General features: G+C 40.0%; 1 protein-coding gene across 1 annotated transcript; it reads right to left on the bottom strand.

Moving 5' to 3' along the window:
- Positions 1-12,150: 12,150 nt before the first annotated feature.
- Positions 12,151-12,816, bottom strand: LOC149817807 (abscisic stress-ripening protein 2-like). The gene is made up of 2 exons (XM_089986091.1): positions 12,675-12,816; positions 12,151-12,326 (listed from the first exon to the last, which is right to left on the bottom strand). The coding sequence occupies exons 1-2, from the start codon at positions 12,814-12,816 to the stop codon at positions 12,151-12,153; spliced, it is 318 nt and encodes a 105-aa protein (XP_089842217.1).
- Positions 12,817-13,183: the final 367 nt, after the last annotated feature.

Genomic DNA, 13,183 nt, shown 5'->3' on the forward strand with positions numbered 1-13,183 from the left:
ACTCCTTCTCCCTCCTTCGCCTTTCCTTTTCTTCCTCATACTGAGGAATATTCTATTCCTTCTCTTCCTTCTCCTTATTCATTTGCCTTCGCCTCTCCTCTGCCTCCTTTAGTAGCCTTGCCTTGTTTCGCATTGCACTACGCTCCAAGTCTCTCCTCTTACATTCCGCCTTAGTGTCCTCCACTAAATAGCTAAAATACCTTTCCCAGTCCTTCACATTCTTCTTCCTCCTTTCCATCTGCTGTGCGTTAATCCTCCGCCTTCTATTTATATTCTCATCAATATTTCTTGCCTTTGCCTTCTCTTCGTCATCCTTGTTCTGCATCTTTCGTTCTTCAGACTTCTTCCTTTGGTCCGCAGCCTCGATATCTGATGGATAATCCTCCGCATAATACGATTCCAAGGCTTTTTCCCTGTCTTCATCGTTCTCAATCTTAAGTATATTTTGGTATCTTTCAAAAACCTTAGATAGATGGGACTGGCGGATCACTTCTCTAATAGACAACCCATAGAACGACGGGGTATCTCTAATCTGATGAGGCACAAACATTGCTAACCTGCACAACACATTACACGATCATCATGATTAGAAATCGTCGAAATATTTGGGTTCATAAGTACAAATCGTTGTATAAGAAGCAATCTTCATATTGAAGAAAGAAACCTTAGACGAAACTCACCGAAACGATGGAAATTTGGATATTTCAACTGTAGAGTAAGCAACAATAACAACTAATACGTAACAGAAGGTGGTTATTATGCTGCGACTGTGCGTAAAACGAAAACCGATGCTCTAGAACAAAGAAAAGGATGCTCCAACGACTCTAGATGAAAGCAAAGAATCTCCGGTAGAGTGCTTAGAGCGAGAATGGATTGTTTTGAACTATTTGAATCCTACAACATAACGCTTGCTACATACGCAAACTATGCGGAACATTTTGGCGCGATAACGATGGAGGGCAGTTTTATCCTTTTCACGAATCAACGATTCAGTTTTCTAGAAGGAGGGCATTTATGTCTGTTCGAGGAAGAAGAAGCGAATGACGGTAAAGGGTACTTAAGTCTTTGCTGCAACACCAAATTACGATGCAGTATGATGCGGACACACATGGGGATACATGCCGGTCTGCATCTTATACCTGGCGCTATTTGGAACCCCCGAACATGAGATCTCAGTACCGGCCCTGTTCGGGGGGGGGGGACATATAACCTGCTTTTGGGGGTATGGTTATCTGTGGTTGATTCCCCTTCTACACTCACTATTTTCTAGCACCATTGTTTCACCCCAACTTTGCTTCAGGGCTGCTTGATTCTGCACCCACCCCACCTTATGAGCTAGGCTGCAATTTTGGTAGCCTGCTATAAACGACATCCATGGTTGCTAAGCCCTTATGATGCCCCTTTGTATCTACGTTGGGATGAGTTTTCTTGAGGGCTTTCAGATATGACTTGCAACCCATCCCGCTCTTCCCACCTGTCAGCCTCGTCTTCCTCGACCCAACATAGTTGCAGTCGTTTGGAGCATCCTCTCAAATTTTTGCAGACCAAAAACCCAAGCACCGACCTGTAAACAATCAGGTTGGGGATGTTTATTGCCCAAGGTCGAGCACACCTTACACAACTTGATTGTTGACAAAAGTTCAAGAAGCAACAACGGTCACACATCCAGTCTCCATGATGTAGAGGGCACCAAACACTTTATAAAACCTTTGGGAGTGAACCACCTTCTAGTCAACTTCATCCTCCATAGTAGACTCTCGTAGTAGTCATCTAACTTCATCAAGCAACTTCTGCGAGATGAAGAAATAGGGGAAGGCGAGCGAACAACCCATCTCGTACTCCTCCGGATTTCATCATGGGATGGTTCACAAAAAACATTGACCTCCCGGACATCGATCAAATCCATGTTCAAGTTGTCCTTCAACATTCGTGCTAAGGCCAAGAAGAAGTTGCGATCAATTGCCTTGCAGCTTCTCAATCTCTCACTCGTTCCCTCAACACTTGGTTGTTCTTTACCTTGTTTTGCTTCTAGAAAACACCCCCACCACCCTCCCTATCAGCAGAAATAGCCATCTTTCCGTTGTTCTTGGGATCTTCATTTTTTGTACCACCCTCATCCTTCACTTGTTGGCAAAACCAAAAATCCCCTTTCGTTGCTCCAACATTCTCCTTCGACCATTGTGAGAAAAAGAAATGCCGCATTGTTTAACTACCAAGCATGCAACTCTCTCTCTCTCAAATACTTTTTTTTTTAAGAAATAAAATTTTATTCATAGCATATATAAGAAATACCACTATTGTAACAAGTGATGAGATATCACCTACTAATAGCTAAAGATAGAAAATAAGATCAGACACAAGCATAAACCTGTGAATCCAACTTTAGCAGAGATAAGCCATCTGCAGACAATTGGATGCACAAACACCTTCCTTGCAGGAAAGAGTAAAAAATTCCTGCTGTCATGAGATATAGTAGTCTCAAATGTAGATCTTCATATAGATAAATCGTACATAATCAGATCTCCAATTGACAAGAGGACCGAAGAAAACCGAAGAGAGGGTGCATCAAAGGCAATTGTGAGAGGCGAATCCAGCAAGTAGAAGCCAAGTTGTAGAAACCTTGGACCTATAGAAATGAAAGGGCTTCTTTGCTTCCTCGGGATTCAACTGTGAGCTGCGTATCATAGATGAGGAGATCAATGGAGCAACAACAACTAATAGGTTCCTTCAACAGAGAACTCAAAGTTGAGCGTTGAGCTTGGAGTGAAACAAGCATGCGACAATGAAGATGACACCCATCACTAGGCTCAAAATCCATTCGTAGCTTCACCTTACAATGCACACCAATGCACACACCCATACATGCCCCCAATGCGCATCACATGCACACACACACCTTACCTTACACACGCACACATGCTTACACAAACACACACCAAATCGTATATGCACACATGTGCTCCCACATACGCATACACACAAAGAGGTAGCCCGTGTTAGAGAATTGTCCAACACTTGCAGCCAAATTTCACAGTCTGATCCTTGATCCAGATATATCCTACATATAATTAGGGTGGCAAAATCTGACACGACCTGACAACCCGACCCGCTAACCCGCTTCTTAGCCGGGTTTGGGTTTGGCTTAAACGGGTTTATATAGTAAACGGGTCGACCCGCCTAACCCGTTTATTAAACGGGTCGGGTTCGTGTTAGGGGTATGCCAACCCGCCAACCCGTTTACACGAACCCGCAACCCGTTTACTGTTCCACACAGAGACAGAGGAAAAAGTGAGGAAAGGGGTTTCTTAGAGGAAACCCTTCCTTCCCCTTCAAGAAAGGGAGAAAGAGCTAGGGTTTTTAGAACACTAGAAACTCCCACTTACACCCAATTCCAAAAAGAGAGAGAGAGAGAGAGAGCCGAACTATAACCATCAACATTACGATACGAAAACAGGTTCAACCAACATTGAACCTATCGGGAAACCAAACACGGGCCCAAGACATGCCAAGGAGCCCCAAAAAAGGAAAAAAAAGAAAAGTAGAGATGCAAGGAGAAAAGGAAGAAAGAAACCAGAAGCAAATACAGTTAGGCGACGAGCATCACCCAGGATCATGAATGGTCCCTGGAGGCAGATGGTGTTGCAGATCAGGGATGTTGATGCGGAGAATGGCGTATACGTCCGCCAAAATAAGGTTCACCATTTTGTTGAACACTGCCGGAATATGCCGAAAAATAGCGTTGTTGCGAGTCATCCATACGGCCCACCATGACGAGAGAAGCCAAGTTCGCCAAATAATACGCCATTTGTTCCAATGACGAACTGGTTGAGGACCCCACAACAAATCATTGGCGAATGATTTTTGGCGCACGCTGACCCCCGGCTTATTCCAAGTCACCTTAAAGATGTTTTGAAAAACAGAGCACTCCCAAAAAAGGTGAAAGGCAGATTCTTCAGCCGCCTCACACAACACACATTTACTCGGCAGATGAAATAAGAGAGAGAGAGAGGGTGTTGATGACCAATATGGGCATGCTTGAACCTTCATCTGTCCTTGATTTCAGGTTGAGAACAGGCGCCTTTCCCATTCGCCAAGGGACCACAGAAGCTCTGTTTTGAGCCCCAAATGTAGGGTTGGAGCAGAGATCGTACCCGAGATGCAGAGTTTTGAAGGAAAAAAATTATGGGTCTTTCGAGAACGAGAGATTGGAGGAGGAGGAAGACGAGTTCAGGAGCTGTTCTGCGGAGGATGACGAGTGGAGGGACGCGATGGAGTTCATAGACGACGATCCCACCAAGAAATGCTTCCATGGTGTCGAAGATTTTGCCGTTTCCAGCGTCGAGGAGGGCTACTGCAAGCTCTACTTCAAGGGGATATCGGCCAGACCGAGGGCAGACGGCATTTCGGCAATTGGGGTTGTCCTGCAGGGACCATCGAAGGACTCTTCTGTAAAGGTTCAGAAGAAGCTTGATTTCTATGTCGAGGAATCAGTGGTCGATCATCTCACTCTGTTGGACGGTCTATTGGTTGCACTCCAGAATGGCATGCACCGGTTATCGGGTTGACCCGTTTAATAAATGGGTCGCCGTGTCGTGTAATCATGTCGGGTCGACCCGACCCGTTTATTAAATGGATTAACCATGTCGAGTCGGGTTAACCGTTTAATAAATGGGTTGTGTTCGTGTTTGCCACATCTGACCCGTTTAATAAATGGGTCGGGTTTGTGTTGAGGTTTTTTGACCTGCCAACCTGCAGACCCGACACGATTGCCACCCCTACATATAATGTACACACAATGACATAGAAAACCCCTCCAACTGATAAGAGAATGGATTGAAAGAAATTGTGGGAGTAACGTCAATCAAGAGAGAACATCCCAACGTTCCCTAACCCAGACCACGGGAAGGCAAGGCCATTTGAGTCTAATTCACGCACCAATTTTCCAACGCAGGCGATAGAAGATGCCCTCTAAATCAGTAACTTTCCCGCTAAAGATATGATGATTCATTTCTTACCATACCACATGCTAAACAATCAAAACCCATGTGCGGCAAAGGAACATCCAGCAGATACCCTTTGAAGAGTACGAAAACATACCTTTTTCGTTGTTGCGGAAGCAAAAAAAAAACAGATCAATGATGCTTGCTTTTGCTCAACGGATGCGTGCCCTCACTTGGAGAGAACAATGATTCCACAAGTCCAAATGCTAATCACGTTGATTCACCACAAAACCCACTATCTTCTTCTTCTTACTGTTTATTTTCTCTGTGCACAAATCTCTCTGTTGAGATTTCTCTCTCTCAAAGACACAATGCATTGTAACCCACTGTGTACCAGCGTACATAGTGCTTTCTCTTTCCCTTAAGCATACTCCAAAAAGAAAAAAAAAACAACCTTTTTGTGTCTTCCTGTATTTTCCCTTTCTTCTCTGTTTTCGCCCAAATGAGAGAGCCTCAGTAAATGAGGAGTGGGTGGTTTCCAAAACCGTCCGTCCCCTCCTCAAATGGTGGGCCGGGTCCGGATCTCGCCCATCATGGGCGGACCCGGTACCCAACCCAACATTCTCTCACTCGCACATGATGGGAAGAGATCTTAGAAGAAGGAGCATCAAACATGCTCATATGGTGAATAACATCGTGTATTCATACTGGCAAATGGACCGTGCAACCCGTGAGCTTAGGGAGAGGAGGCATATTATGTACCGGTTAGTGTAACATAATAGCCTAAATCTGCAAACAATAAGATAACACAATGTATACCTGCACAAGCCAAGTAAGAAGCTCACTGTGTCCTAGATCAAATACATTTTTCATATTCTAGCATACTGAATCCCTCTGCACATATTATAGTGCTAAGCTATGCTAGACAAGGCCTTTCATTATGCCACATGTTTTATCATAAACCCAAACATCCCCAGGATGCAGTAAAATAAGCTAGCTTTTAACATGTGCATAATCTGAAAATATCAAATGATCTTCCTTTCCAACTCTTATTCTTTGAATCAAGATAAGTTACTTTCTCAGACATGTTCTTTTAGACCAAATCATACATGGTCTTAAGCAACATGCTAAAGTAGCAACACTCATCTTTCTTCTTCAAATAAGGTTAAAAGTCAATAAGGACATCAATATATATATATATATATATATATATATATATATATATATATATATATATAGATATATTAAAGACTCACACAATGAAGAAGCAGGGATCATTCTTCATTTCCTTTTGTGGTCGACTTATAGTCATGGTGTGACATACGTGGTATGACTCACGTATTACGACAAAACTTTCTCACTCCAGTGAGTGTATGCATACACCATAAATTCTTTGTCGTACAGATCTTTATTAGTTCAGTTCCTCCCCGAGAAACTAACTTGAGTCTTTCAGGATGCACATTCCCATGCAATGTCTATCCAAGTCCTCAGATTTGGTTAACCAAGTTACCCTTGACATTTAGATATCAAGGTCGGTCTCTCCATATAGTTAAATATACACAAGACCTCATCCTAACCCGGTTAGGGCGATGTATCCCATATACGTATATATGGCGGATATCATAATTCATTGTATTCCCACTCTTTTGAGTTATTATCACATGATATCCCCAAAATCCGACATGCTTCTTAATTCAGCAATCCTGGATTTTGTTATATCTCATCTCAGCCCGCCCACAAGCAACGTCTGAGGCGATAAATCAGTGTGAGAAGATTTATCTCAAACCTGGTAGCATACTCATATAGATGTGCAGCATGCTATACAATGATCATAGAAAGAAAATATGAATAACATTAGCATATCAAATCTTACAAATACCCATAGATTTTACATGTTTAACATAAGAATCCCTATTGATTGCCTTAGTAAAGGGATCTGCCACCATATCTTGGGTATTAACATATGCCAAAGCAACTTTGCCTTTAGATACAATATCGCGCATATACTTGCATCTCGTATCAATATGTTTGGTTCTATTATGAAACTTGGGATCCTTAGCAAACACAATTGCCGCTTGATTATCATAGAATAAAGTCACTGGCAGTTTTGCTTCAGAAGAGAGTCCCAAATGTTTGATGAATCTCCTTAACCAAACACATTCCTGTACTGCGAACGAGCCTGCAACAAATTCAGCTTCCATTGTGGACAAGGCTACACACGTCTGCTTCTTGCTACACCAAGATATAGCACCATTGTTCATCAAGAACACATAGCCAGACGTAGACTTACGCTCATCAGGGTCACCACCCCCAATCTGCGTCAGTATAGCCTACCACACGCATGTTACCACCATGGTAACAAAGAACTGAATCCGATGTGCCTTTAAGATATCTCATAATCCTCTTGACAGCCTTTCAATGGGCTTGTCCTGGATTAACTTTATATCTACTCACCAACCCTACTGCATAACATATGTCAAATCGAGTGCACATCATAAGGTACATAAGGCTGCCTACTGCATTGGAGTAAGGGACTTTTGACATAGCTTATATTTCTTTAGATTCCTTTGGACACATCTTAAGACTTAAATCATTCCCTTTTGCAATAAGAGTATCTATAGGTTTACAATCTTGCATATGAAATCGTTCTAAGACCTTTATATATGACTCTTGTGAAAGAGAAAGAAGTCTTTTTGAACGATCTCTTTTTATCTCTATGCCCAGCATAAAGCATGCTTCACCCATGTCTTTCATTTCAAAATGAATAGACAACCATTCTTTAATGATTTTTAGAAACTCCAAATGATTACTAGCCAATAAAATATCATCCACATATAGAGTTAGAATCATAAATTTTGGACCTTGATGCTTAAGATAAACACAGCGGTCTTCATCAATCATAGCAAAGTTATTGCTCATGATGGTCTCATGAAACCTTAAATACCACTGTCTGGATGACTGCTTTAATCCATAAATGGATCGTTTGAGCTTGCACACTTTGCGCTCAAAACCAGCAGTAATAAACCCCTCGGGTTGTTCCATATATATTTTTTCATCCAGTTTTCCATTAAGGAATGCAGTTTTAACGTCCATCTGATGTAATTCTAAATCCATATGTGACACTATGGCTAACAAAAGGCGAATAGAGGTCAATTTGACCACAGGTGAGAATGTTTCATCATAGTTTATCCCTGCCATCTGTGTGTATCCTTTAGCAACCAAACGAGCTTTATATCGCTCGATAGATCCATCAACATTCCTTTTAATATTGAGAACCCATTTGCTTCCAATAGGTTTTCTTCCTTTTGGAAGATTAACAAGATCTCAGACCTTGTTGGATGCCATGGATTTCATTTTCTCTTCCATCGCCTTGTGCCATTCATTCCTTTTAGGACAAGATAAAGCATCTCTAACACTCTTAGGTATATTATCATCTTGGGGCAAAACCACAAAGGCTTCCCCTTCGATTTGGAATCTCCGACGAGGAATTCTCTTCCCCAGACTCTTTCGAGTTGTCAGATCTTCATCAAAATCAATATCCACTTGAGTGTTACTCCCACTATCCAATAGTGGTATAGACACATCCTCTTGTGTCTCTAAAACATGATGATCAATCTCTTTAGATTGATCTTCATCATCCAATTCATAGAACTGGAAGTGACGCTCTATCTCTCCCCTTTTAGGAAAGTCACTTTCTATAAATATGACATCTCTAGAATCTATTTCTGAAACACTCCCATCAGTATTCTCTCATAAGAATACATATCCTTTTGAATGTTCACAGTATCTTATAAAGATACACTTCTTTCCCCTAGGACCCAATCTTTCTCATCATGTGCATCATTAGTGCACATATTCAATTCTTCAGGTGCATCGATAGTATGGATGTCCGTTGCTCAATGACTTCCCAATAATTGAGATACGTCATCTTCACTGCAACTAGCTGATATGCTCAACATTGTCATGTGCAAAATATCAATTTGCGTTCGCCAGTATATACGTTTACTACAACTTATTCAAGATGCATATAACAATGGCTATTGATTAGTTAAGCATAATAGCTTACAAATTGATATTAACACACAACACCATATCTAACAAATCGATACTCGAAAATACATAATATCTTACAAATTGATATACGACAATTCCGCATAATATATTACAAATCGATAGTAACAAACAAAACAATATCTCACAAATCGATAGTAGAAAATACATAATATCTTACAAATTGATATACGACAATTCAGCATAATATATTACAAATCGATATTAACAAACAAAATAATATCTCACAAATCGATAATAGAAAACACATAATATCTTACAAATCGATATACGGTAATTCAGCATAATATATTATAAATCGATATTAACAAACAAAATAATATCTCACAAATCGATAATAGAAAACACATAATATCTTACAAATCGATATACGGCAATTTAGCATAATATATTACAGATCGATATTAACAAACAAAATAATATCTCACAAATCGTCACTATAAAATACATAATAGCTTACAAATCGATATACGATAATACAACATAATATTACAAATTGATATTAATAAACAAAACAATATTTTATAAATTGACACTAGAAAACACATAATATCTTACAAATTGATATACGATAATTCAGCATAATATATTACAAATGAAACAATATCTTATAAATTGATATACATGTTACTACAACCGCAATTTGTGTTATATTGCATATACTGAGTGAATGGACGATACCGGATGGGATAGAGGCCCTTGCTCGCATCTGTAACCAAGCATTCTTGTCAACAGGTCGCAGCGTCTTACAAATGTCTTCAAGTTTTCAACTGTTGAAACGATAAAATCTACCCGAAATAACAAAACAACACCTTAATGACACTCACGACGACATATATTCTTCAACAATAGCACAATGACATGGAAAGGTACACACGACACTTTAATGGCACTTGTTTGAATGTTTGTGCTTCATTGCTTTTTTCCACACTACCTAACGAAAATGAAGAAGAAGAGAAGATTGTAAAAAGAGATGGCCGACAAATCCCCCTTTGACGCCCACCAATGATCGAACCAATTGTTTGATTTATAGTTATCTTCACAAGGTAGGAACGAACCAGGAAAAGTTTTCTATCTAACACAAGGCAGGAACGAGAAGGCAGTCATGTGTTGTAGCACAAGCTAAAAACAAAGGCAGAACGTGCAAATCTATATATGAGGATCGGGAGGACATTTTCGTCCAACGCATATCTATCTTACGTGAGGACATTTTCGTCAAAAGCATATCTACCTTTTTTATATGTTATTTTATTATAAAGTCATCGTGGGCAACATTGGCATATGAATTATCGCGGGTCCCAAGATATTCCTCCGTACATACAAGAACACGCAAATTTGTGTTTCAAGGACATTCTAGGTTTTCTGTTAATGTCATGAAGCCCATGAGGGCTCCTTCTCCTTGGTTAGGGGCAGCACGTACGGTTTGTTACCAGGCATGGGATAGCCTTAATTTGAAATGCATAGGGGGCATCCCCTGTCAGAAGGTTGAAGCTGGGTGTACTTCTCGATGGGAAAATTGAAGGAGACTTCAACCCAAGCAGATCCAGTGTTCGGGGCAGAACACCTACAAAATGTTTGGCCCACTGGGGTGCCCCACCAATTAAAAAGGGGGCTCCTATGACAAAGTGTTCACCCCGAACACCCAACCAAGTCTACTAAGGATTTTACTCACCAAGGCCTGCGGATGTATGGTTGGTGATGGGGAGTTTTTCACTTGGCCTATCTAAAAAAAGGCCATCAAGCCTAGCACTTAGGAAGACTTGGCTACTAGTGAAAGCTAAGGCCCACCGAGGAGCACAAGCAGCTTAGATAGGTTCAGGTTTGGGTATTCAGTTTCAACCAAGCCAATTTTATTGAGGGCAAGGGGTAAGCCCATGGAGTTTTACGTTGCAAGGATAAAACAATCATAAGAACGAAAGACAGACCCAGCGCGGCTAGGTCTCTGATCCTGGGGGTGGTTTTCTTGTATAAACATAAAAATAAACAAGCCAAATATATTTATTCAGTTTTAGATAATTTAGTCAATTTAGTTATGATCATCCCCACTTTAGGTTGATAGATTGGTGGATTTGGTGTGCGCCTTTCAAACCAGAATACTATCCAGAAGATAGAAAAGAGTAATAAAGATCTAATCATGACAGGTTAGATTGGATTTGGTTGATAGTTATCCCTAAACAAGAGCTAACATATTCGCTCCATATATCTGGTCTAGTTTTGGCTCTACAACATATCCTAATTTTCAAATTTGTCAAAGGTAGGAATGACATGATAATAAGATGACTAATGTGTTCTTAGTGGATTTTCTGTCCCTGTTGATAATGGAGGCCAAAGATCAATTTTAGCAGTGAAAAAATGAACATATCTGATTCTTGAATTGGACCCTTTGCCATCTTTTCTTATAGCTGAATTTCATACTTTGGCCTCAATCATAAGATCCATGTAGACATTCTGGAAGTTCCTCTATATGATCTCATCCCTATGTTTAGGGCAAGTAGTCCTATATACCAAAGTCACAACCAAATCCACAAAGTTAAGACCCACAAGGTAGGCCATGTTGTTTGACAATCTCAACAAAAGGGATGGAAAAACAAGCGCACATTGAACGGCAGATACAATCTCCCTGTCCCAATCCAGGCCATGGTAAAGAGTTTTCTTAATTTCAGCTATGCTTAATTTATGTGTACAAACGGATCAGGTTTGGTTGTAGACATATGATTCATGCTCGATTTAGTAAGAATTGACTCTTGAATCATGTTTCTTCAATAAAAAAAATGTTTTTATGAGTTGAAACAAGTCAATGCATAGCAGTTGTTTTTTGGATCACCAGAAAACTGTATACATGTCGGATTTAGGTGATCCAAAAACCGCTTCCCACTAATTAAAACATATAGATCGCATCTATGGTGTTAGAAGTACAAAAGAAAAACCAAAAAAAAGAGGTTCCAACCATTTGCTAGGTCAATTGTATTTATAATTGACTGTAGCAAATATTATCTGCATATTAATACCGATTCTCATGAAATAGTCAGGATTTGTAGCCGACGACTCTTTATTAAATAAGTTCAGAGCAGGTCATTATACGTATGAATTAAGTACAAGGATCGTAGAATCTGTAAACTAGTTCAGGCAAATAGTGAAATCAATGGGAGTCGCCATGCTCCTTGGCTTGCTTAATCTTCTTCTTGGCTGCCTTCTTTTCATGGTGCTCATGAAAAGCGAACCCTGCACTGCCAATGGCTACGGCAGCAGCAATCTCTTCCTTTATCGTGTGTCCACGAGTGTGCTCTAAATCCTTCTTTGCTTTGTGCTTCTCATGCTGCAAGATTCCCAATCAAAAGTCAGCAACACAATTGTTAAATTATGAAGACATTATTCATACTAATATATATATATATATATATATATATATATATATATATATATATATATATATATATATATATATATATATATATATATATATATATATATATATATATATATAGGGCGTATTGTCAAACACCCTTCTCATTTGACAAATAGCAGAAGCATTTGCACCACTGATAGTGCGAGCTATCACGCTGCTAATGCCCCTTGCACAAACTCAGTGTCCACCCTTGTTCACGTGCACGTATGAGAGAGAGAGAAAGAGAGAGAGAGAGAGAGAGAGATGGCAAATACATAACAAAGCATAGGCACTGGCAGAAACAATTCCAACTTCACCAAGAAGTTGCATTTGCTTGTGATGCTTGAATTGCTCGTCAAGAGTCTTGTCATTCTTCTCCCGGTGAAAGTGGTGATGATGATTGTGCTTTTCTGTTTGCATGGTGTGTGGAAAATTCAGATTCTTAGAGCAAACAAACCGAAAACTTCAAGACTGATGGGGTGATCTTAGAGAAGAAAGAGGAGAAACAAGGATGCAGTGCAATGGTAGAGATGTATTATACCCCGATGTGGGACCTTGAGAGTCCAAGTCTGACTTGTATTACTTCCTAGAGGGAAAACATACATAGTTCACACAGAAAAAACATGGCTAATTTTTTTTTCTATTAACTCAATTTCTTTCTCAAAATTTATCATTCATAATATTTAGAAATAATGATTACATAAGTATTTAATGACAAGAAAGTAAGCTAACAAGTACTCTACTGTAAAGCCGGAGTATCTGATCACGTTCTGCTTGCACTAGTGTG

This window comes from Nuphar pumila, chromosome 13 (assembly GCF_984573655.1).
Source record: "Nuphar pumila chromosome 13, dmNupPumi1.hap1.1, whole genome shotgun sequence".
Lineage (NCBI taxonomy): Eukaryota > Viridiplantae > Streptophyta > Magnoliopsida > Nymphaeales > Nymphaeaceae > Nuphar > Nuphar pumila.

Coding starts and splice junctions, on each gene's coding strand:
- LOC149817807 (XM_089986091.1), bottom strand. CDS start 12,816: ATGCAAACAGAAAAGCACAATCATCATCACCACTTTCACCGGGAGAAG. Junction 12,327..12,674: donor TGCCAGTGCCTATGCTTTGT/TATGTATTTGCC, acceptor GAATCTTGCAGC/ATGAGAAGCACAAAGCAAAG.